Source organism: Apium graveolens, chromosome 7 (genome assembly GCF_009905375.1).
Source record: "Apium graveolens cultivar Ventura chromosome 7, ASM990537v1, whole genome shotgun sequence".
In the NCBI taxonomy this organism is placed as follows: domain Eukaryota; kingdom Viridiplantae; phylum Streptophyta; class Magnoliopsida; order Apiales; family Apiaceae; genus Apium; species Apium graveolens.
Window position 1 is genome coordinate 21,864,539 of NC_133653.1, and position 24,805 is coordinate 21,889,343.

The following is a 24,805-nucleotide window of genomic DNA, read 5'->3' on the forward strand; positions in this document are numbered from 1 at the left end:
TATTATTTACGTTACTGTTATACATTGTTAGATGATAACGACAGCTGTGAGGGCTTTGAATGACAAGAACCTTTTTAGCTGTCAAATAGTTGTTGGCTATGTCGAAAGGTTGCTGGTTACATGGAGACCGAGTTCCATGTGCCAAAAATAGCCCTTCATGAATTTGAGTTGACTCAAAATCTTAGACAAATGAAGAGTTTTGGACAACCCGTTTTATCCAAACATTCGTATACATGGTGGAGGATCTCAAGAAAGACTACAAGAAAAGGGGAAGGAAAACTTGGTGATGAGGAAATCATCCAACTACCCCAGAAATTAAGAGATATTGAAAAGGAACATAGTGAGGATGAATTGAAGAAGGAGAATAGGGAGAAGGCCTTGTCCGCATTACTATATGAGTAAGCTGCGATTCCCGAGAAGATTCAGGGTCGGTTTTATGTTAAATCTGTTCATGGCCAAATCACAGGTTTATTATAATAATTATTCTTTTAATAACCATTCAAAGTTTTTGAACCTCCTTGATTATCATATTTTATATTTATTTTGTACAATAACGATTCTTTTAAAAATGGCACAGAGTTATGGTAAATGGATATGTTTGTATTTTTTGTGGGATTAATTAATATTTCAAGTTTCATGTGTTCCCCACTCTTAAGTAAAAACCATAACTCAGATAAATAAATAATACTCATTATATACATTATCATACTGAACAAGATATCATGTTACCAATATTTTCCCATTCACTACAAAAAACAAGGCAAAAATGACTAAACGACATGGGTCATTTTTAGTACCGACCTAATAGAGTTGGTTTTAATTAAATACGACAGCTAAAATAGTAGTTTTTTCCGAAGCTAGTCATTTTAAAAAAAACGTCGTATTTAGCGAAATATGACCTTCTAAATATGATGATATAAATATGACAAGCTTAATACGACCGCTCTATTTCGATGCGATCGTATTTAGTATATTTGGATTTTAAATTTTCATCAAAAATTAAATTTTTGGCACATAAAAAAAACATGAGTTTCTTTAGTCATAAATCAAATACGACTGAGTTTTGTTGTAATTTAAATAAGACCATTTTTCATTGGTACGTAAATATAATTGATGGTTGTTTGATGTTTAAAAATGACAGATTTTGGTTGATATATAGTTAAATGTAGTTACAACTATTATTGGTTGTAACTTTGAGTTTTGTTATATAAATATTACTCTATTTCATTAAAAATGATGAATGTATGTTTTTGTTAAATCTAATATGACCCTATTTTGTTGAAAATGAAACGCACCCGGTTTTCGTTTAATTTAAAAATTACCAAATTTTGTTAGAATGAAGCGCACCTATTTTTTGTGTAATCTAATTATGGCCAAATTTATTGTTATTCATGGTGCATATTAAATTCAACAGGCTTAGTTGATTGTTTTGGACTTACTAATTTGACTGGATTATTTTATTTTAATATAAGTCGAAATAAAAAAAAATTGTTTGATTCTTGCAATAAAAGTCTCCTAACATTGCAACCAAAATATGCAAAAATAAATGAACTACATTGCATAATAAGTCATGCAATACATACACCTGTCACAGAATAGTAATCTGAAAGTCACAAAAATGGCAAACATGATACTGATAGTTAAAATAGTTAAATAGTACCAAAATATTTCTAATCAGGCACAAGATGGCCGAAATTTCACAAAATAGCATTTAAAATCTTCACAGTACTAAAAGCAGTTCACAACTTACGAGGATTAAACAACGGGAAGGTGTTCTGGACTAGGGTCGATGTCTTCACCTTATTCAAAGTGATAGTCTGAGGAGCCTCCTCTAGAATAATTAGGTAGAAGTAAGATAGAAGAAAGTTCATATGTCATAAAAGAACAAATCTTTATAGTGAAGATAGAAAATGGGAAAAAAAGTAACAAAAAGTACTAAAATTAAAATAGTACATTAAAGAAAAAACATTAAATAAACAAAGTAGTACTTACCCTCTTGAAAGTACAAAAACCTAATTAGAAATTTTCTGTGAAACTGAACTTTAGTTTGTTAATTTCAAAGCTTATACAATCTTGAATAATAAAACAGGTACTAAAAGAAAGTACATTGCAAAAATAAATAATGATGACACACACAAATGATACCCAACCTAAATCTAAACTAATCTATCATTATAAACCCAAGAACATATTATGGTAGCCTTATCTGATCCAAAGTAAATTGGACACTAAATTACCAAAGTGAGCTAGGACTGTAACACGTAGACACGTGTTTATTAAAACTTCTATTATCTGCACTCAATAATTTATCAAACTATAGATAAATGTCCAAGTGTTCATGTTGAGTGTCAAAGTTTAAATTTATAGATGCATTTATTGACGTTCCATTTTTTTTTAAAAATACCTCTAAGATAATCTTTTCATTTTCCTTCATGATAAGGCCTAGCGGAGTTGCAACAATACGCAAATAAAGGCTATCCCTTGAATGCTGACTTAGGTCTGGAGAAGTTGCAGAGGCAAGCTTGTTGATTTCCTCATCTAGAAAAAACTTTATAACTTCGCGTGCGGGTAAAAAAAAACCAATTGCTGAACTTCTGCCAGGACCTCTTGCATCATCAAGAAGATCTAACTAGGAACATCAGCTGACCCCGTCAGGTCGTTCTCTTTCCTTCTCTTGTTCAGCTTCTTTGAATCCCCGGATCCCAGCAGCCCTGCGAAGGTGTGTCTGTAGGTTCGACCAGGTTGTCGATCGAATAATGGGTTATTGGGCACGAATATGATACAATGTAAAGCAATTGGATAACCCGAGTTTAATATAAATACCAACAATAAATATTTAAATAAATATACGGGGGCTGGAGGACTCGAACTTGAGTTCCTCCCTTAAATTGAGCTCTTATGCCATGTTCATGTACAAGTCATCCTGAATCCTCAAGTTGTTAGGAAATGGGCTTATCAGGATCATATCGCAATATCGCCTTCACTCCAAAGCCCGTTTATTCGGATTTGAAGAGTGGATCACTAGATGTGTTGTCCCTTTTTGGGCCTAGTATGCGGTCAATTACTAGGTGGGGATCTTTTCCTATTTATGGGCCCATTATAGTACATATTTTTCAATTACCGGATGGGGATCTGGTCCCATTTATTTAGGCCCACCAAGGTACAATGTCAATATTTTCAATAATTAATTAAAATATTGAGGTTAACATGGAGTTGAACCTATGGAGTTGAACCTGTGTCCTCTTCTCGGCATCCTCAGCTCTAATATCATGTTAGGTAACCAGTTCTTCTAAAATCATAAGATGGTACATGAATGGCAAGAACATGATCTTATACTCTTTAAAACTCCTTATTAAACGTACGATATTTTTCACTACGATCGACAATAATAGTTAAAACCAAGACAAGTATCAATACCAACAACAAATATTTAAATTAAATATATGGGGTTAGGAGGACTCTAACTGAGCTCTGATAACATGTTAAGTTACCAGTTCCCCTAAAATCTCGAGGTGTTATGAACTGGGCTTATCAAGATCATTTAATATCTCAACAGATATAATATATTTGACTTAGTATTAAATAATTATTTTGCATAAAGAGAACCATACATAATATCTTACTAGATTATAAACGTGCGAGATTTTTTTTCTCTTTAAATAAATATTTGCATAAATAGGTATTATAGGTAAAAAAATTAATACATTAAATTATAAAAAAAAATCTAAGTTGAAGTATTTGGAGAAAATAATGGAACTCCAAGAAAAAAAAATGAATTTATTCGGTTTCAAAAGTTCTATAAATCAGTTTTTGACAATTTTACTAGGGCATAGAAAGGTGGCGAAATAATTTTCAAATTTTTGATTATTTAGAAACTATTATCAAAATGATATAATCCAAAAATTAACGATAAAAGGTGAATATCAATTTTACTTTAAATTTTCTATTCAATTATTATAACCATTTATTCTTTGTTTTGACTTCTAATATATTTTACAATATCTACTGAGACTCAATTTAGATTATTCAAATATATATTATACATGTGTATCATATTTTAAGTCTCTGAATTATTTGTTTATTGTAGGCCATAACGATTTTTAATAGATTTACCCCCATGTACCAATTTTGAGCTAAATAAAAATTTAAAATAAAAAATATTTGTTAATTTAAAATAGGTAAAGAAAAAGGATTCAAACTGAAGGCAAAAGAAATAAAATTATAATCATTTATTAAATTTCGTTTGATTTTATTTTGAGTCTACCTTTATTTATATAAATCAGATTTTGACAATTTTATAATTCACTTATAACTTACAAAATAAACTGAATTTTTGGGCCTAATTTGGATATGCTGGATATTTTGGGCCTACATTTTGGACCAATAATTTCACAAATTTGGATGTTTTGTGCCTAAATTTTTTAACCTTAATTTAACTTGTTTAATTTCTAAGGATCATTAAGAATGAAAGATCTAGAATTCTCCAGAAAGTCTTATATTCACAATATATAACAGAACTCAGCTATATGATCACGGTGAGCCTAAAAGTACTACCATGTATATGTTTTAACTTGATTCATGGAGGTCAGTTTTCTTCTAGCTTTTTCTCAATAAAATCACATCTTCCATCTTATATATGGATCTAGTAGAATCCATTCCATTTAATCAATTTGATACATGAATCTAATTCATTTTAGATGAGGGATGCTTGTTTGGAAGCAATTGTTCCAGCAACATATATGGTAAGTAAGGTGGTTGCCATATATAAATGTGATACCTCACAGATCTTTCAATTTTTGTTTTTCCGTCCTAATTATGTATCAGAAGAATATTATAGGTGTTTTAATGGCTAATTGATTTAATTTGATTAGATCTTTTAGTAAATTTTGAATAATTCTAAATTAGTCAAAAGTACTATTACAATGGTTGAACAGAAATATTTGCACAACAATGCATATTTATTATTGTTTGCAGGAAATAATGAAGAAAATGCTCCACGAAATCAATCACATATCGAGGTAAGCCAACCAATCAAATCTATTATAAATTCTGGTTTCTTAAATTGTTAGTTCATTATTTGTGTTATTTGTGTGGTAGTTAATTGACACGTGTACTAAACCTTTACTTATTTTTTTTGTTTATAAATTATTAATATTTTATTAGGATAATACTAATGGTACGAAAATGAATCCAAATGATATTTGTTATTTGTTACAAATAAACCCTTATTTACACTAACTCCATGGATAACAATATTTGAAATCATCAGGTGAACAATGCCAAATACTATATCATTTGTGCCAATTTTTCTTATCTAATTTGCAAATCCAATGCCAAATAGCCATTAAAACCAATTTTTCTTATCTAATTTTTCTTATCTAATGACAAATACCCTTACCTCTGGAAGGGTTGAAGCTTTGATTTATAAGCTGAATTAGGGCTTTGATTTAGGTCAAGCTCCAGTTTGCCGATCTAGATTCAAGCTTCTAGTTGCAATTACGGTTTAAGGTGTTGTTCTCCTCTGACTTCTATTTGTTTTTAGGGGTTTTGTTGGTGTTTCGGTTGAACCAAATTTTTGTATGTTATTTATTGTATATGTTTATATATGTCAAGGATCTCTCTTCCATTGCCGGTATATAACACTAGCTAATAATAGAATAATTTTATCTTTATAAATACGTAATGTATTTATAATTGTAATTGGTTTCATGTGTGTATGTATCTGTGCAGGGAGGAAATTGTAGAAACATACGCAACAGGCAATAGCATTGGACTAGTTAAATGCAGATCAGCTGACCAACCTCAGAAACAAACAAAGGTACTGTCTCACCTACTGAAGAAGAAGGCGGTTCTACTAACTCATTGTACCATTTTTTCTCTAATGCTCTCCTCAAGAGCTAGCTTGTGGCTCGTGTTGTCAAGCGATGGTATTTTTAACTACCCACAATGATGTGTAGTGTTTGGTTGTATTATTGTTAGGAATGTTGCTCCAGGTCGAAGCAGAAGCAGTGTTTAGTACAGTGTCAGTGAATATCTGTTTAATAGGTTCTGAATGTTGAACTGAATCAAATTATCGAGGTTTGCCTAATTTAGTAAATTGCCTAATTCTTGTGTTACTCTTGTTCAAAGAGATCTGCTAAAATTTACCTGCATCCAGGCTTGCAAGTTCCTGGATAAGAACTGGTGCCCCAAGTTTGTTGTTATACTAGCACAAAAGAATCATCATACAAAATTTTCCAGCCAGCATCTCCTGACAATCTTCCCAATCTTCCCCCTGGTAAGATGTTCAATGCAGTTAGACGTTTCAATATGTTTTAGTACAAAAGGTTTGGCATGACATTCTAAATTTTTTTTGTACAGGAACTGTTATTGACAATAGAATCTGTCATTCAGGTAACAATGATTTTTATCTATGTGCACAAGGAGGAAGTATTTTACTTGTTAAACAAATGTCTGATTGACAGTGTTTTGGGCATAATCTTTGAAACTTTTGGATAATTATGTAAATTATTTTGGTGTTTTTTAAATTATTTGATTTTGGTATTTTTGCTTATATTGTGGATATATTGGTCTAAGAGGTTTTTTTTTTTGCGCAATGGTATGTTAAATTTGACCGAAATTAGTCGCTTTTTATAAATTTGACAGAGTTAAATGGCCTCTTATTTACTAATTTGACTAGATACTAAACCGGTGAAATTTATAAAAATGACTGAAAATATGTTGGTCAAATTTATAAATTTGACCGTTAACAGTTGTATTTATTTATAAGAAGCGGGAAATTCAAATTTTATAAAAAATTGAAGTCAAGAGTCAAAAATTTTAAATGACCGCTTTCAGTCAAATTTAGTCGGTCAAATTTAAATTTGGTGAAAAATAAACGGTCAAATTTAGTCGGTCACATTTAACTAAATATGACTGATTTTGCTAATTTTGACCAGTCTAAAAAAGACCGATGTAATTCAGTCATATTTGGCTAAATATGACTGGCTAAATATGACTGCCAGCGGTCATATTTGGCTAAATATGACTGGAATTTTTCGGTCATATTTACCGGGTTTTTTTTAGTGTTGGTATCAGTAGCACTACTCATTTTTTTATTATAATGATATATGTTGCATTTAACTCCTTTTTAAATAGAATATTTTTTTCAAATATTACTTTTATTCAATATTTTAAATATATTTTATAGTAAAATCTTTATATTTTTCTTAGTTTAGAAATAGAAAATGCCTTATGATTATTGTTATGGTGAACACTCTTATTTTTAAACATGGATCTACTAATATATAGATTGTGATGAAGGTGAGCGTTCAATTCCTCTGGAACTTTTGGAACCGTCTGATTGTGTGTATCTTCTCATCTTAAGAATACGAATGGTGCTGGTAAGCTGACTATCTGAGCTCCAGTTTTGGGAATATTCTTCTTTAGTTGCTTATTATTTACGATAGTGTTATACGTTAATAGATGATACGAACAGCGGTTAGGGCTTTGAATGACACCCCTTCAAGCCGTCAAATAGTTGCTGGCTACGTCGAAAGGTTGCTGGTTACATGGAGACCGAGTTCCATGTGCCAAAAACACCCCTTCATGAATTCGAGTTGACTAACAATCTTAGACAGATGAAGAGTTTTGGACCACCGGTTTTAGCCACACATTCGTCTACATGGTGGAGGATCTCAAGAAAGGCAAGCTTGGTGATGAGGAAATCAGCCAACTCTTCCAGAAATTAAGAGATATAGAAAAGGAACATAGTGAGGATGAATTGAAGAAGGAGAATAGGGAGAAGGCCTTGTCAGCATTACCATCTGAGCAACTGCCGTCGCCAAGAAAGATTCGAGGTTGGTTATATGATAAATCTGTTCATGGCCAAATCACAAGATTTAGTATAATAACTATTCTTTTATTAATCATTCAAAGATTTTGTACCTCCCTGCCTATCATTTTTTTATATTTATTTTGTATAATAAGGATTCTTTTAAAAATGGCAGAGTTATGGTAAATGCAAATGTTCGTATTTTGTATGTGATTTGATATTTTAAGTATTATGTGTTCCCCACCCTTATGTAAAAACCATAATTCACATAAATAAATAATACTAATTATATATATTATCAAAGTGAACAAGATATCATGTTAGCATTGTTATCCCATTCACCAGAGAAAATAAGGCAAAAAATGACTAGACCACATCGGTCGTTTTTAGTACCGACTAAATATGGTTGGTTTTAATTAAATAAGACCGCAAAAATAGTAGTTTTTCCGAAGTTAATCATTTTAAAAAAATCATCGTATTTAGAAAAATATGACCCGCTAAATATAATGATATAATTATGACAGGATTTAAACGATCGCTCTATTTCGATGCCGTCGTATTTAGTATATTTTAAATTTGAAATTTCAGCAAAATAATTAAATTTTTCGCTCAGAAAAATAAACATGACTCTCTTTGGTCATAAATCAAATACCATCGAGTTCTGTTGTAATTTAAATATGACCATTTTTCATTGGTAAGTAAATATAATTGATGGTCGTTTGACGTTTAAAAATGACAGATTTCGGTTGAAATATAGTTAAAATATAGTTAAAACAGTTCTTGGTTGTAACTTTCAGTTTTTTTATATAAATATGACTCTATTTCATTAAATATGATGAATGCAGGGTTTTTGTTCAGTTTAATATGACCCTATTTTGTTGAAAATGAAGGGCACCCGGGTTCTGTTTAATAAAAAAATTACCTAATTTTGTTGGAAATAAGCGCACTTATTTTTTGTGTAATCTAATTACGGCCAAATTTATTGTTATTTATGGTGCATATTAAAATCGACAGGCTTAGTTGATTGTTTTGAGCTTATTATTTAACTCGATTATGTTATTTTAATATAAGTCGAAATAATAAAAAAATTGATTGCTTCTTGCCATAAAAGTCTCCTAACATTGCAAACAAAATATGCTAAAATAAATGAACTACATTGCATAATAAGTCAGGCAATATATACACCTATCACCGAATAGTTATCCCAAAGTCACAAAAATGGCAAACATGATACTCATAGATAAAATAGTTAAATAGTACCAAAAGATTTCTAAACACGCACAACATTGCCCAAAGTTCACAAAAGAGCATTTAAAATCTTCACAGTAGCAAAGCAGTTCATAACTAACCAGGATTAAACAACGGGAAGTGGTCTAGAAGAAAGTTCAACTGTCAAAATGAAAGTGAAGTAATCCTCACATTGATTTACATATCAAGAACAAATCATTACACTGGAGATAGAAAATGGGCAAAAATCTAACAAAAAGTACTTAAATAAAAATAGTACATTCAAGAAAAAACAATAAATAAATAAAGTAGTACATCCACTCTTGAAAGTACAAATACCTTATTTGAAATTTTCTATGTGAAATTAAACTTTAGTTTGTTGATTTCGAAGCTCATAAAATCTTGAATCTTAAACACGTACTAAAAGCAAGAACATTACAAAAATAAATCATGATAACACAAACAAATGTTCCCCAACCTAAATCTAAACTAATCTATCATTATAAACACACCAACATATCAAGGTCGCCTTCTGTTACTAAAAGCATGTACATTGCAAAAACAATTGAACACTAAATTACCAAAATCAGCGAGGAGTGTCACACTTGGACACGTGTCTATCAAAACTTTTGTAATTTGCACTTAACAATTTATCAAATTACTTATTAGTGTCCAAGTGTTCATGTTGAGTGTCTTAGTGTAAATTTATAGATGCATTAAATGATATTAAAATAATAATAAAAATTACCTACAAGATAATCTTGTCATTTTCCTTCATGATAAGGCCAAGCGCAATAGCAGCTGTACGCATATAAAGGCTATCCCTTGAATCCCGACTTAGGTCTGGAAAAGTAGCAGAGGCTAGCTTAAAGATTTCCTCGTCCAGAACAAAACTTATAACTTCGCATGGGGGTAAAAAAGACCATTTGTTGAACTTTTTCCTGGACCTTTGGCATCTTCAAGAAGATCTCACTAGGAACATCTACTAATTCTGTCAAGTCCTTCTCTTTCCTTCTCTTGATCATCTTCTTTGCATCCCCGGATCCCATAAACTCCGCAAAGGTGTCTCGGGGAACAAGTTCAAACTCCCTATCCCTAGATCCCATCATTTCTTCGTTCAAGTTCCATTTGCGTGTATTGGGGGGGGGGTAATACCGGTTACTCAACAGGGGTGTCAACTCATCAACTAAATTGACTAGCGCCTTCGTTGAAGTGTTATTAGTAATAACACTTTCACTTTCAATAAATTTAAACGTGGGCATTAAAGAAAAACATAATACATACATGCAGCTCTATCACAACAGGTTCACTGGAGTCGTAAATATAACTCGTAAATTCCTCATTAGAAATATGTATCTCGCCCTTTACCCCTCTTCCTTCAACAATTTTCTGTCAATGCAAAGTAAATAATCAAATGTTATCTTCACGTAAAGCTTAGGCCAAAGAGCAGACTTATTAAACAATTTACAAGTTAGTTGTACCTCTCACCTGTTTCATATGGTTTCGCCCCAGTGCGGGGTGTAGACTCAACCTTTTTTCGTGCATTCTGGCAAGAACATGACAGTGTCTTGAATTCTGGACTTCCCCAATGGTCGAAGATCGAAATTCATACCCACGGGTGGAAGTAATGAGGCCTAAATGTATCTCCCTTGATATCAAGCTCTAGTTCTGCATATTGCCATTCCAAGAAATGATGCAATTTCTCTAAAAGTCACTCCCTCTCACCACTAAGATAGTACTTGAAGTTCCGAGAAAGATGCGCTCTCACCACCAAGTCCTGTTATTCTTTAAGAACTCCCTTTGGATACACATAGTACTCCTGCCACAACAAATGCATAGTATTATAACACGTTATTAAAAATTTATCAGTCGGGGCGTGACACCTGTATTTAAAGTTATTCAACTTTCTACCAATACTATATCTTTAAAAATCTATTAAAATTTACTTACAAGTGTACTTACTTTAAAATTATCGATACACTTGTCTTAAAAGACTTTGTGTTCTGCTCCCTTTCGCCACACCATGCGTTCATCCCATTTCATGCGAGCAACATATCCCAAAGTCTTCTTGTGTGTATTTTACATAAAACTCCAAAAAATAATAAGAATATAATTGAAAATGCGTGGACTAACTACTAATTTTAAAATACTTATGGAATAAACAAAATTTTAAGCTTTTTTATTCTTCAAAAAAATAAGTGTTACCCATGGAAGGTTTCCTCTCAAAATGAATAGTTTTGCTGCTTTCTCCTGCCTCATACCCTTTCACGCGACTTTCCTCATCATTCAGTTTATGTGCACCATTTCTTCCACTGGTCATAACTTTCTTCTTCTTACTCTTGGATGAAGGACCAGCCCAACAACCTAAAATTATACATTAAACAATTAATCAGTAATAAGCACACACCTTCTACTTCATGTAAGAATCGAATAACAGTAATCAAGCAGAATGCGATGGGTAAAAGCATATTAACATCAAATAATCTTTCGATTTATGACATTACAAAGACAAAGTTTTTGCGCGTAGTGCTTTTAATTTAGCACCTATTTTTTTATAAGGCCCGGAAAATAGCTTTACAAAAATTATTAAATGTTAATGGTGCAACCTTATAAGAACCCTTCAGAATTATCTAAATACATATCTAGAGATTAAACTTGACATACCAAAATACCTATTAAAAGCATAAACATGGCAAGTAGTTTTACTTTGGATACTTTTAGATAAAAATAGATATGTCGAGAGCAATGCAGTTTTTTGATGTTTTCTATGAAGTTTACAAGTCCTCCTACATTCATAACATACTACAAAAATTGACTTCTATGTTTCGAAAACAAACCTGCTTAAAATACAACTACAATAAAAAAACATATAAAACAAACACAATTATATAAATATGAATATGATACATAAGGTTTGTTACTAACAAGTGATATATAGTTAAACAATAAGCTTTAATGTAATTGTTAAGAAACAACATTAACAAGTGTTGAAGAGTACCTGAAACGAGTAAAATCATAATATTTATGAGGAATGTGTAGTTAGACACAAACACACATGACACATACACAAACCTTAATTTCGAACACGGGACACACATGATGGTTTTACACACTTTCATCAATTTCCCGCCTCTTAGTTGTTTAAACCGTGTATCATGTTGATCTCGCGTTCGAAATATTTGGTGCATAGTATACTTGATGAGCTTGGCTAACAAACACAAATATGTGTTCGACATTTAGTTTTAATTTCACATCCACCGCAGTTATACGGTGCGTAACAACTTTCACATGTGTCGTGTGATCAAACTAACAACATTTGAATACAATCACATGATGTCCACTATGAAAGAAGAGTTTGAAATTTTTTTACTCTTCTGTAATAGCTACTATCACTACCCCATAAGTGCTCAAATGCTATGCCTTTTTTGAGTGTTGCAAGAAAAGCGTTATGTTAGGTATGATTTTGCTTAATCTTCTCCAATACTAGTCAAAAAGCATTGCATTAAACATAAATGTACTATTTTAGTAAAATTGTTAGTATTGTGACATGCAACACCACGTTTAAGCGTTGCATTATATTAAATTATTTTTGAGATTATAAAAATAGATATATTATCAAAGAAAATACAATGACTTTAATATTTTAGTAATTTATTTCTTTAAAATATAAAATGTAATATTTTATTAAATTTAACAGATTTTGACATACATTTTATATAATTTTAAATCGTATTTTGAATTTTTGTAAAACTATAAATTTTGAAAATTAAAAAATCAAAAAAAAAAATTTTTAATCAAAATATAGGTTTTTCGTTTAAGCGTTTCATTATATTAAATTATTTTTGAGATTATAAAAATAAATACAATAAGCTTAAAATTTTAATCATTTATTTAAAATATAAAATATAGTATATTGTTTTATTAAACATATTCAGACATATATTTTACATATGTTGAAATCGTATTTTTAATTTTTGTAAAATTACAGATTTTGAAAATAAAATAAAAATCTAAAAAATAATAAAAGGAGGGGAAGAGAAGGGCCTGCTATGCAATGAAGCCCAATAATTTTTGGGTTGGGGGAGCCTAATTGAAATCCATGACCCATAGAGACATTGAAATATAAATTAGGGCTCCTAAAGTTCACCAATCTTCTACTTCCATTCACTTCTTTCTTCTTCCTCTTTCAAGCGCACACACACTCATTTCTATTAAAAGTGAATATGCAGATAACTCAAGAAATCAGCTAACTTGGATATTACTAATGAAGGCTGGCTGATTACACTTAATAGAAAAGAAATACATGAACATTGTTTTAAAAAACTAACAGACTAAGTGCTAGCTAGAAACCAGGAACACTCTCCTGTTTAAACCACACGACTCTCCTATCAATACTCAACAATAAAGACTTATTCTCATTCAACTACATACAGGTGCAGCTGACTTATTCAAATGAACGTACAATAATAAAAATAACATGTTTAGAGTAATAAATAATCCAACATATTCTCCCTTAATCTAAACATGTTTGAGATCCTTAACTCCCAGCAGTTCATGCATCTTCTGGAACTTGGTAACGGACATAGACTTTATCAGAATATCTGCTCGCTGCTCATTTGTACCGATATGCTTGATAATGATTGATCCTTTCTCCACACGCTCCCTGATGAAATGATAACGCACATCTATGTGCTTGCTACGACCATGGAAGACACGGTTTTTAGCCAAGTCGATGGCTGACCTATTATCTATATATATTGTTACAGGTCCAACAGGTGTATCTGATATGTGACTGAGCACTCTCTGTAGCCAAATCCCTTGAGAATCTGCTGCTGTGGCAGCCATAAATTCAGCCTCGCATGAAGACAAAGCCACACACGGTTGTTTCTGCGACACCCATATGATCAATGACTCATCCAAGTAAAACGCCATGCCCCCTGTGCTTCTCCTATCATCTAAGTTCCCAGCTAAGTCACTGTCTGAGAACCCTGGCAACAAGTAGTTTCCACGAAGCTTCGCATATATTAACCCATACTCTAATGTGCCCTTTACATAACATAGAATTCGTTTGACAGCATTCATATGTAATGTCGTGGGTCTCTTCATATATCTGCTAACCACTTCGACTACGTAGGCTATGTCTGGTCGAGTATGTACCAGATACTTCAACCCTCCTACCATGATCTTGAAATATGTAGAATCACTAATTATAGGATCTGTCAAACAAATCAACCTAAGCTCAAGTTGTTCCAAAAGGCAAACAAATTCCAGAAAGACAAGAACTTGTACCTTATTTATGTCATCTGATAGAATAGTCTCAAACATTCCGAAAGGAATGGTAATGGACACCGAAAGTTTAATCCAACTTGGCAACCTCTCACTTAAAAATCTGATATTGCAAGATTTCGCACCAACCTATATTGGACAAAACTAGTCGGTCATATATAATGTCCATCTCCTAGGCATACATCATAAATATAGAGTGTATCCTAAGTATTGAATCTTCCGATTCACATAAATTGAAAGTTCCACAGATATAACGATCAGGCGTTTACTGAGGCATACATGAGACACCCTACCGAATACACTTTAAATAAATAGAGGAAGATTTATATGACCGATTCCCTTAAAGGCAACCTAAGCATTTCTTGAAAGTTGAACATAATTTAAAAGACAAGGTATCGTTAGAACCCCTAAAAATAAAAAAATGCCAAGAAATTAAAAAATTAAAATCCCTAAAAATTAGAGTTTATAAAAACGGATGATCAGTGATTGTAATTTACCTTTAATTAGGAAACATGGCTTTAATTATATTAATGGAGTTACGAAAAGAGAGCGAAGAGGAGCCAAGCTGTGATAGGAGAATGAACGGAGTGAAACTACATGAAAAGTAAATGAGTTAGAGTGGAAAGAGTGCAGCATGATTGACCGGAGTGGAGCAATTGACCGGAGCTCAGCGATTGATCAGAGCTGCGAGGGAGTTGCGAGAGTTGGAAGAGAGGTGAATGGAGCATTTTTATTATGCGTGTAATAATTGATCTGTGTTTTATAATTTATTTTTATTTTTATTGTGTTTTATTTTGAGAGATTGAACTGAGTGGGCTTTAAATATTTTCTTAGTGTGCTCTTTTTTCCAAGAGCGGCCTTTTCCCCCACTTTTTTGACATTTTTTCAAGTGTATATGGCTACAACAATAATGGTGTTGGCATAGCTGTACTAAGGCAACATGCACGCCAGAGTTCTAATATGATGTTGCCATATATCTTTTTAAACAAATTTTTGTCACATAAGGCAACATTTTTTGTGCCAACACCATTTTTGGATGTTGGTAAAGACCATTTATGTGGTAGTAATAGGAACATCAACTGACCCCGTCAAGTCATTCTCTTTCCTTCTCTTGATCAGCTTCTTTAAATCCACGGATCCCGGAAATTCTGCAAAGGTGTGGTTGTAGGTTCTACCACGATGTCGATCGAATAATGGGTTGTTGGGCGCAGGTATGACACTATATGTAAAGTAATTAGATGACCTGAGTTTAATATCAATGCCAACAACAAATATTTAAATTAAATATATGGGGGTTGGAGGACTAGAACCCGAATCACTCCATAAATTGAGCTTTAATATTTAAATTAAATATATGGGGGTTGGAGGACTAGAACCCGAATCACTCCATAAATTGAGCTTTAATGCCATGTTAAGGTATCAGTCATTCTGAATCCTCAAGGTGTTAGTAATTGGGCTTATTAGGATCATATTTCATATCTCAACATCCCCCTCACTTGAAAGCCCTTTTATTCGGGTTTGAAGAGTAGATCACTAGATGTGTTATCCCTTTTTGGGCTTAGCATGCGGTCAATTACTAGGTGGGGATATTTTCCTATTTATTGGCCCATCATAGTACACATTTTTCAATTACGGGAGATTTGGTCCCATTTATTTGGGCCCACCAAGGTACAATATCAATATTTTCAATAAATAGTTAGAATATTGAGGGTAACACGGAGTTGAACGTGTGTCCTCCTGATGGAGTTGAACCCGTGTCATCCTCTGGTCATCTAACCAGTTCTTCTAAAACCTGAACAGAGCAGAGGAAAGGCACGAACAAGATCTTGTACTCTTTAAAACTCGTTCTTAAACGTAAGATATTTTTCACTACCATTGACAATAAAAGTTAAAACCAATACAAATATAAATATCAACAAAAAAAATTTAAATTAAATATATGTGGTGGGAGGACTCTAACCCGAGTCCCTCCCTAAACCGAGCTCTGATAACATGTTAAGTTACTGGTTCTCCTAAAATCTCGAGGTGTTATGAACTGGGCTTATCAAGATCATCTCATATCTCAACAGATATAATATATTTGACATAGTTTTAACTAATTAGTCTACATAAAGAGAATCACACTTTATGTTACCAAAAGATTTATGTGTCATATTAAGGTACCATATATTATATATTACTAGTTTATAAAAGTGCATAATTCTTTTTCTTTTTAAATAAATATTTGCATAGACAGGTATTATAAGTAAAAAAATTAATACTTTAAATTTTAAAAAAAAAATCTAAGTTGAAGTATTTAGAGAAAAAATAGAGCTCCAAGAAATTAAATAAATTTATTCGGTTCAAAAGTTCTATCAATCAGTTTTTGACAATTTTACTTACTTGCATAAGAAGGCTGTGAAATAATTTTTAATTTTTTGATGATTTAAAAACTATGATCAAATTGATATAATCCAAAAATTAAAGATAAAATATGATTAACAATTTTACTTTAAAATTTATATTCAATTTATTATAACCATTTATTCTTTGTTTTGACTTTTAAAATATACATGAGTATCAGATTTATAGTCTCTGAATTATTTGTCTATTGTAGGCCATAACGGTTTTTAATAGATTGGTCCCATTGTACTAATTGTGAGCTAAATACAAATTTGAAATAAAAAATGTTTATTAATTTAAAATAGGTAAAGAAAAAGGATTCATATTGAAGCCAAAAGAAATAAAAATATAATTATTTATTAAATTTTATTTGATTTTATTTTTTGCCAACTTTTATTTATATAAATCAGATTTTGACAATTTTATAATTCACTTTAACTTACAAAATTAACCAAGTTTTTAGGCCTAATTTGGATATTTCGGGCCTACATTTGGGCCAATAATTTCACTAATTTGGATGTTTTGTGCCTAAATTTTTTTAACTTAATTTAACTTGTTTAATTTATAAGGGCCCATTAAGAATGAAAGATCTAGAATTTTCGAGAAAGTATAATATTCACAATATATAACTGAACTCGGCTATATCGCCAAAATGAGCCTAAAATTACTATGACATATATGTTTTAGCTTGATTCATACAGGTCAGTTTTCTTCTAGCCTTTTCTCAAAAAAAATTACATCTTCCATCTTATATATGGATCTTGTAGAATCCATTCCATTTTATCAATTTGATACGTGGATCTAATTCATTTTAGATGAAGGATGAACACCTTGTTTGGGAACAATTGTTCGAGAAACATATATGGTAAGTGTAAGACTTCATAGATGAGCATGAGTCCAGGAACCTCAGTTGGATGTGACGCCGCTCGACGACTGGGCATGGCGACTCTTAATCGATGATAGATGTGCGCATAGTCGGGTCTGCTAGGTTTGTCAGGGCTATTGGTTCTACTGGGTTTGCTGAGGCTACGGGCGAGAGTCTTAGCAATAGCTACTGTTTGAGTAGGAATTCACTTGGTGACAGTTTTTGACGGTTTTGAGGAGTTCTAGCAGTTGGGTAACAAGGGAAACTGGAAAATAATAGGGGCACAAGTGGCAGGTACTCAATTGTGGAGTTGCAAGGCATGAGGGACAGTTTTAAAAACTATCCAACACTTATAAAACTACCTTATAATTCAAATTCGTGGCTGAACTATGTGTATGTTAGGCATTCAGTTATAAATATATGTTGTTTGATATCATATTGCTTGTGTTAGGTAAAATATAGGCAATAGTGTGGGAGACACTTGGGTTGGGTGAGATTTAAGTGTAATTGTGGGATGCTTCGTATTTATTATGGTAATAATCTAAAGGTTGGCATTCGCCGTATATATTGTGCACTTTAATATACATATTGTGGTAGATAGTGTACTTATCATATAGGAATTTATGTGGGAAGGCTGTTGTTCTTGTGGTGCTTGAGTAGACGACGAGTGTGTGGGCGACGACATTGCTAGGTGACAGAAGCACGAGAGCAGGCCGCGCGGGCGATTCAAAGAAAAAAAGAATAGGCCTGTGATAACTAGTATCAAATTCGCGTAGCGCGATGGTTAATGAGAATTCCATAAGTGAGAGAATGGCAAGGTTGGAGGAATTTGTCGGTGTTCTGTTATCAAGTGATGAGATATGTTTGGCGAATCAAATTCAAGTTCTTAGAGAATAATTGAATAAATTCAAGGAGATGGTTGCTGGTCATACGGCTACAAATGATGGCAAATTTACTGATCTATTTGCAATAGCGACGACGTCATCGGAAAGCATGAGCGACCAATTACAAAGTATGAGGGAGGAAATTATTGTCTTGAAGAGGGCTGTGGCTGGAACTTCCTTGGGTGGTACTGATGGCCATTCTAAACAAAAAATTCCTGAACCAAAGGCATTTAGTAAGAGTCGTAGTGCCAAGGAGTTGGAGAATTTTCTATGGGATATGGAGCAATATTTCAAGGCTCCTCATATAAGTGTTGAGTAACAAGTCACCATCACAAGTATGTATCTAATGGAGGATGTGAAGGTTTGGTGAAGCACTCGAATGGATGATGTAGGCGTTGGGAGGGTGACTATTGTGATATGGGAAGCACTTAAGCAAGAGTTGAAAGATTATTTTCTACCTCTTAATGTGGCTTGGGTTGCAAGAGAGAATCTGAAGGCGTTGAAATAAAGTGGTTATATTTGGGATTATGTGAAAAAGTTCAGTAGTTTATTGTTGGATATCAAGAACATGTCTGAGGAAGACAAGTTATTTAACTTCATGTCTGGATTGAAGTCTTGGGACCAAAATGAGTTACATAGGCAGGCTGTCAAGGACTTGGCGACACCACGGATGGGTTAGTAGATTACAAACTTTCATGTTTAGAAGATGGGACAAAAGTCATGACTACTGTTGAGGGCGACAAAGGGGCTGGAAAATACAAAAAGAAAAATGACAAAAAGAAGTGGGGCGATGAGGATGTGAATAATGAAATGCAACAGCCTAGACAAGTGAAACAGGTTTGCTATCTTTGTGGTGGAGCACACTTCACGAGGGAATGTCGTAAGAGGAAAAATATCAATGCCTTGTTGGTTGAAAAAGCTGAGGAACAACCACTCGTAAGGGCTGGATCATTGCGTTTTCTTAATGATGTGCAGGTTGTTGAAGATGCTCCAAGTGTGGGGGCATTGTTCGAAACAGAGTAAGCATATGTTGGAGGCTAGGAGGCAAGCCTAAGGTATAACGACTCGCACATTTATGAATTATTTAAATGTGTAAATATTTAATATTCAAATAAATAAAATATGTGTGTGGGTTCTGTCAGCTGGATATTACTTTGTGATGAGTTATAAGTGCTTATTGGTGTTCGAGATTCATTTGAGTAATTATTTGTGAACGGTATTATTTTGTTTTTATATTTAAAAGGTAATTTTATTAAAGAATTATCTCCATAAATACTTGGGTTATCTCTAAAAAAATATTTTATTGCTTCATAATTTCAATTATTATTTTTAGGAGTTTATAAAATTTAGAAATTAATATTTCATCAATTATTTAGCCCTGTATGATTTTCAGATTGCATTTATTCGTAAAATCCGTATTTAATTCCAGAATTATCTAAGTTTGGAATATTCCGAGATTTTTAAAATTATTTTGGGAATTTTTGGAATTAATTTCACCCGCCCGTCGATTCGTTTAGTTGATAAAAGCGGGTATAAAGTGCATTTTAGAAATTGTTTTAAAATTTCTAAATTTATGATTTTATTTACTTCAGGATATTTATAACATTTTAAGACTATTTTTGTGATTTTCTGAATTTGTTTTAAGTGCAGCTCGGTTCGTTAATTGTGAAATGCGGGTATAAGTCACATTCAAATTTATTCAATTTTTTTTTAATTTATGTTTTATTAGTTTTGGGATATTTACAACATTTTAAAGTTAATTTAGAAATTTTCGGGTTAATCTTTACCCGCATATTTATTCGTTATTTCTGCAAAACCCGGATAAAGATAGGGTTTACAGTCAAAATAGACATGTGGCAGCTTATGAATTGTTAATAAAACGTGTCAGCTTCTCAGATTATCACCTGCTCTGTGAAGAGGTAAGAGAAGAGAAAAAAAAACAAAACAAAACAAAATAATCCCCACGCAGGCACACACACGGGGATACAGGCCACTTCTCTGTTCTTTTTCATCACGATTTCTTATTCTTCCTTCTCTGTGGCCGCCGTTCGTTTCTTTTCTTCCCGGTGGCGCGTGGTATATATATTCACTGTATATATATACTTATTGTGCGTTGCTGTTGTTCTGTATTTTCCGATCGCCGCCGGATTATTTTCTGGCGAGGTGGCCTGAGATGGGTCGCGGGTGTTGCTCTGTGCTTTAATTCTGCTATGTTTTATTCGATTGTTGTTGGTTATTCGGAATAATTACTGAAATGTCGAATGATTTTCTGCTGTGTTTATTCGAAGTAATTCCTGGAAAATCCGTGTGAATTGTATCGTGTTTGCTCAGATTATTTTAGGAATAAATGAATGAATTCATATGATTATTCAAATTATGTGATTATGAAAAAAAACTTAGTAATTCTTTATCGGTTAAATTTCGTGTGAAAACCCGAAATTTATCAGGTACCCGGCAAATTTTGCCGTCGTCGGCGATGAGCCTCGGCGAGCCGACGGTGGACGGTGATGAATATTTCTGAGTCCTACGAATAAAAATAAAATTTTAAAATAAATAACTAAATTCTTTTAAGTCGTATCATTAATTGAGTTGATTGTGATTGTTGAGTTGTTCTGGTGGTTGGGAATATAAAATTGTGGATTATTGTGGTGAATCGACGTCGAGTTGTTCGACGGGTAGGCCGATAAATAGTGGAGGTGCAGCCCGAATTTTTGGAAATTAAATTCAGAAATTCGGGACATACCCTGTAATTATCAGAGCATCGAACGAGTATATATAAGTATATACATATATTTTGGGTGGACCGTGAATGTTGTGGTGAATGTTCTGTTAAAACTCAATAACCCTAATTTCATAAAATGACGAGTATACGTATTCCTGAAAATGAACACCGAACCGATTTCTGAGATTATAAGTCCTAATGTTGCGTGTGTTATTGTATTGTAATAATGAATATAATTACGAGTTGGGTTTGAATATCGTTGGGTAGAATTGGTGTCGAGGTTATGTCAAGTATACCTAGACGTCTAACGTAGGTTATTTCGGCTTTGGAGGATCTAGTCGAAGGACTCAAGAGTGATATCGAACTAAGGATAACTTAGAGATCAGTCGACAAGCGTAGCAAGGTTCCCAGCGAAGGACCTGAACGTTGAAGTCGAATCCAGGGTAATCTAGTGGTTAGACGTTAAAGCCTGAGCGTCCGTGTCAGCTCAAGGTCAATCAATACTATTTGTAAAGCTCTGTAAGGCAAGTACCACTGACCATTCTTTTATGGTTCAGTATATATGAATAACTAACTGTATTAATCTCGTAATGGAACAAAAATGTTTTAAATTACGTATCCCCCGTGCTTTGAAAATGTTGTTAAATATGTGTTTTTGGGGAAAAGTAACTTCTGAAAATACCTATCTCTAAAGTGTGATTAAAAATAGAAAAGAGGTTTGAATAGTGTGCTGTGATAGAATTGATTTTAATAGAGATAGGTAAAAGTGATTTTGAAACTGGATAAAACGAATCAGATATTGGATAACGTTGCATAAGTAGCTAATTTGGCTGCGCGCATTACATAACCGATTAGTCCAGCATAGATAATCAGAGACCTAGCTAGTCTCTGCGAATCTGGTAATTTTATGTGAAAGCCCGATCAGCTTTCCTAGACATTTTATGTGAAAGCCCGGCCAACTATCCTAGATAATTGTTTGGAGGCCTGATCAGCCGTCCCTAGATAACATCCAATATATATATGATTGTGATTTAGTGATTCCCTTGACGGAACATATGATTTGTGGTTCCAGTAATGGAACAAGTGATTTTGAGGTTCCCAGAGAGGAACAAGTTTTTATAGGTCCTGTGATGGGACAAATTTTATGGTTCCCGTAACGGAACAAATGGTTTTGGGTCCCCGTAACGGGACAAATGGTTTTATGGTTCCTGTAATGGAACGGAAGGTTTAAAAATGAAAATAGCATGCTAAAATTGAACTTTGGTATTTACGCAAAGCACACGACTGTTGATTTTTGTTTTACAGAGCATGCTAGTTTCGATATCCATTTTATACCTATTTTACTTGTTTCTGGCGAGTTATGAATTCTGTTCCTATAACTGCTTTACTTTAAATCATTTTATTTGTTATTCATATAGTGGTACTGCTGAGCAATTGATTGTTCACCCTTGCAAAATGTTTTATATATGTATTGCAGATGCCTTGGGGATTCTCCCGTGATAGTCAAGGCGGAGTTCCAGTTCCTTCCGTATCAGGCTCCTCTGAGGTAGTTCTGTTGGACCCAAGCGGGTCTGTTGAGTTGCTGAACAAAAATTGTATTGTTTGGTTTGTCTTTTGTTAGTTGGTTTGTGGTGATTGTAACCTAAGTCATACTTAACCTGGAAAAGATCTTGTTAAAAGGGGTTGTGTATATATAATAATGTTGTTATTATTATTATTGTTGACGTCAACTCCTAACCCCGGGTTTGAGGCCGTGACATAAGGAGTCTTCATAATTGGGCAACCAACGCCTAGGTTGCCTTAATTATTTAGGAGATAAACGATGATTCCTGGATGATGGGTAACAAAGTCAGGACGGTGGGATGCAAGCGAAACACTGATTTGGTTGTTTGCATTTTCCGAGTTGTTGGGGTGACTTCATAAAATGGGCAGCGACATCATAGCCTCTAAGGGGAGCTAGCATTGAGGCACTTGATTGGATTGTTGACATGGTAAAGGCAGAATTGAGGATGGTCCTGAGGTTGAGGCAAAACTCAAGTCACTGAGGACATTGACTCAAGTGGTGTGGGAGGGTTTGTAAGACTTCTTGGCTGAGCACGAGTCAAGAAACCTGAGTTGGATGAGACACCGCTCAGCTACTGGGCATGGAAACTCTTAGTCGGCGATAGCTACACGCGCAGTCGGGTCTCTGGGGTTTGCCGGGGGGCTATTGGTTCTGCTGGGTTGGCTGGGGCTAGTGGCAACAATCTTAGAAATAGCTAGTGTTTGAGTAGGAAATCACATGGTGATAGTCATTGATGCTTTTGAGGAGTCCCTAGCAGTTAGATGACAAGGGAAACTTTCAAATAATAGGGGCACAAGTGGTAGATACTCAAGGGGGCAATTGCAAGACATGGGGGACAATTTTATAAACTACCCGATAGTTATAAAACTGCCTTATAGTTCAAATTCGTGGCTGAACTATATGCATATTATGCATCCATATGTAAACATATGTTGTATGATATCATATTGCTTGTATTTGGTAGAATATAGACAATAGTGTGGAAGACACTTGGGTTGGGGGATATCTAAGGTGATTGCAGGATACTTTGGATTTATTGTGGTAATAATATAAAGGTTGGCATTCTCTGTATATCTTGTGCACTTTCATATACATATTGTGGTAGATAATGTACTTATCATATAGGGGTTTATATTGGAATGTTGCTGTTCTTATGGTGCTTGAGTAGATGGCAACCGTGTGGGCGACCAGACTGCTAGGTTACAGATACACGAGAGCGGCCGGCGGGCGATTGGAAGAATAAAAGAATAGGACCGTGAGAGTAATTAAGGTGTTTTCCATATATAAATGTGATACCTCGGATGATCCTTCATTTTTTATTTTTCATTCCTAATTATGTATTATAATAATATTATGGGTGTTTTAATGGCTAATTGTTTAATTGATTAGATATTTTCATAAATTTTGAATAATTCCTAATTAGTGGAAAGCAGTACTACAATAATGATAAAGGTTGAACCGAGTTTGGTTGGACAAAACTATTATGCAATAATGCATATTTATTATTGTTTGCACGAAATAATGAAGAAAATGCTTAACGAAATCATTCACAGATGAAGGTAAGCCAATAATCAAATCTATTGTAAATTCTCGTTTTTTAAATTATTAGTTTATTATTTGTGTTATTTGTGTGGTGGTCAATTGAGGAGTGTACGAAACTGTTACTTATTTATTTTTGTTTATAAATTATATTATTTTATTAAGTTAAATACTAGAGGTACCAAATGAATCCAAATGATATATGTTATTTGTTACAAATAAATCCTTATTACATTAACTCCACCGATAACAATACTTGAAACCATCACGCCAACAATGCCAAATACCATGTCATTTGTACCAAATGTTCTTATCTATTTGGTATCCGGTAGCACTACTCATTTTTTATTATAATCATATATCTTGAATTTAACTTTTTTAAATAGGATGCTTTTTCAAATATTACTTTTTATTCAAAAATTAAAATATTTATAGTAAGATCTTTATATTTTTCCTAATTATTTATGTTAAGAATATAAAATATTAATAGTAGGAAGAAGGAAATAAGAAGATTTTGACAATC

General features: G+C 33.2%; 1 protein-coding gene and 1 long non-coding RNA gene across 2 annotated transcripts; both read right to left on the reverse strand.

The window, feature by feature from the left end:
* Positions 1-9,824: 9,824 nt before the first annotated feature.
* LOC141670490 (uncharacterized) lies at positions 9,825-11,506 on the reverse strand. The gene is made up of 3 exons (XR_012554570.1): positions 11,003-11,506; positions 10,529-10,859; positions 9,825-10,429 (listed from the first exon to the last, which is right to left on the reverse strand). It is a non-coding gene; the product is annotated as an uncharacterized LOC141670490 (long non-coding RNA).
* A 2,052-nt stretch (positions 11,507-13,558) lies between these two features.
* On the reverse strand, positions 13,559-14,221 carry LOC141673380 (secreted RxLR effector protein 161-like). Its single transcript, XM_074480126.1, has one exon. It carries the CDS (start codon positions 14,219-14,221, stop codon positions 13,559-13,561), a length of 663 nt encoding a protein of 220 aa, XP_074336227.1.
* Positions 14,222-24,805: the final 10,584 nt, after the last annotated feature.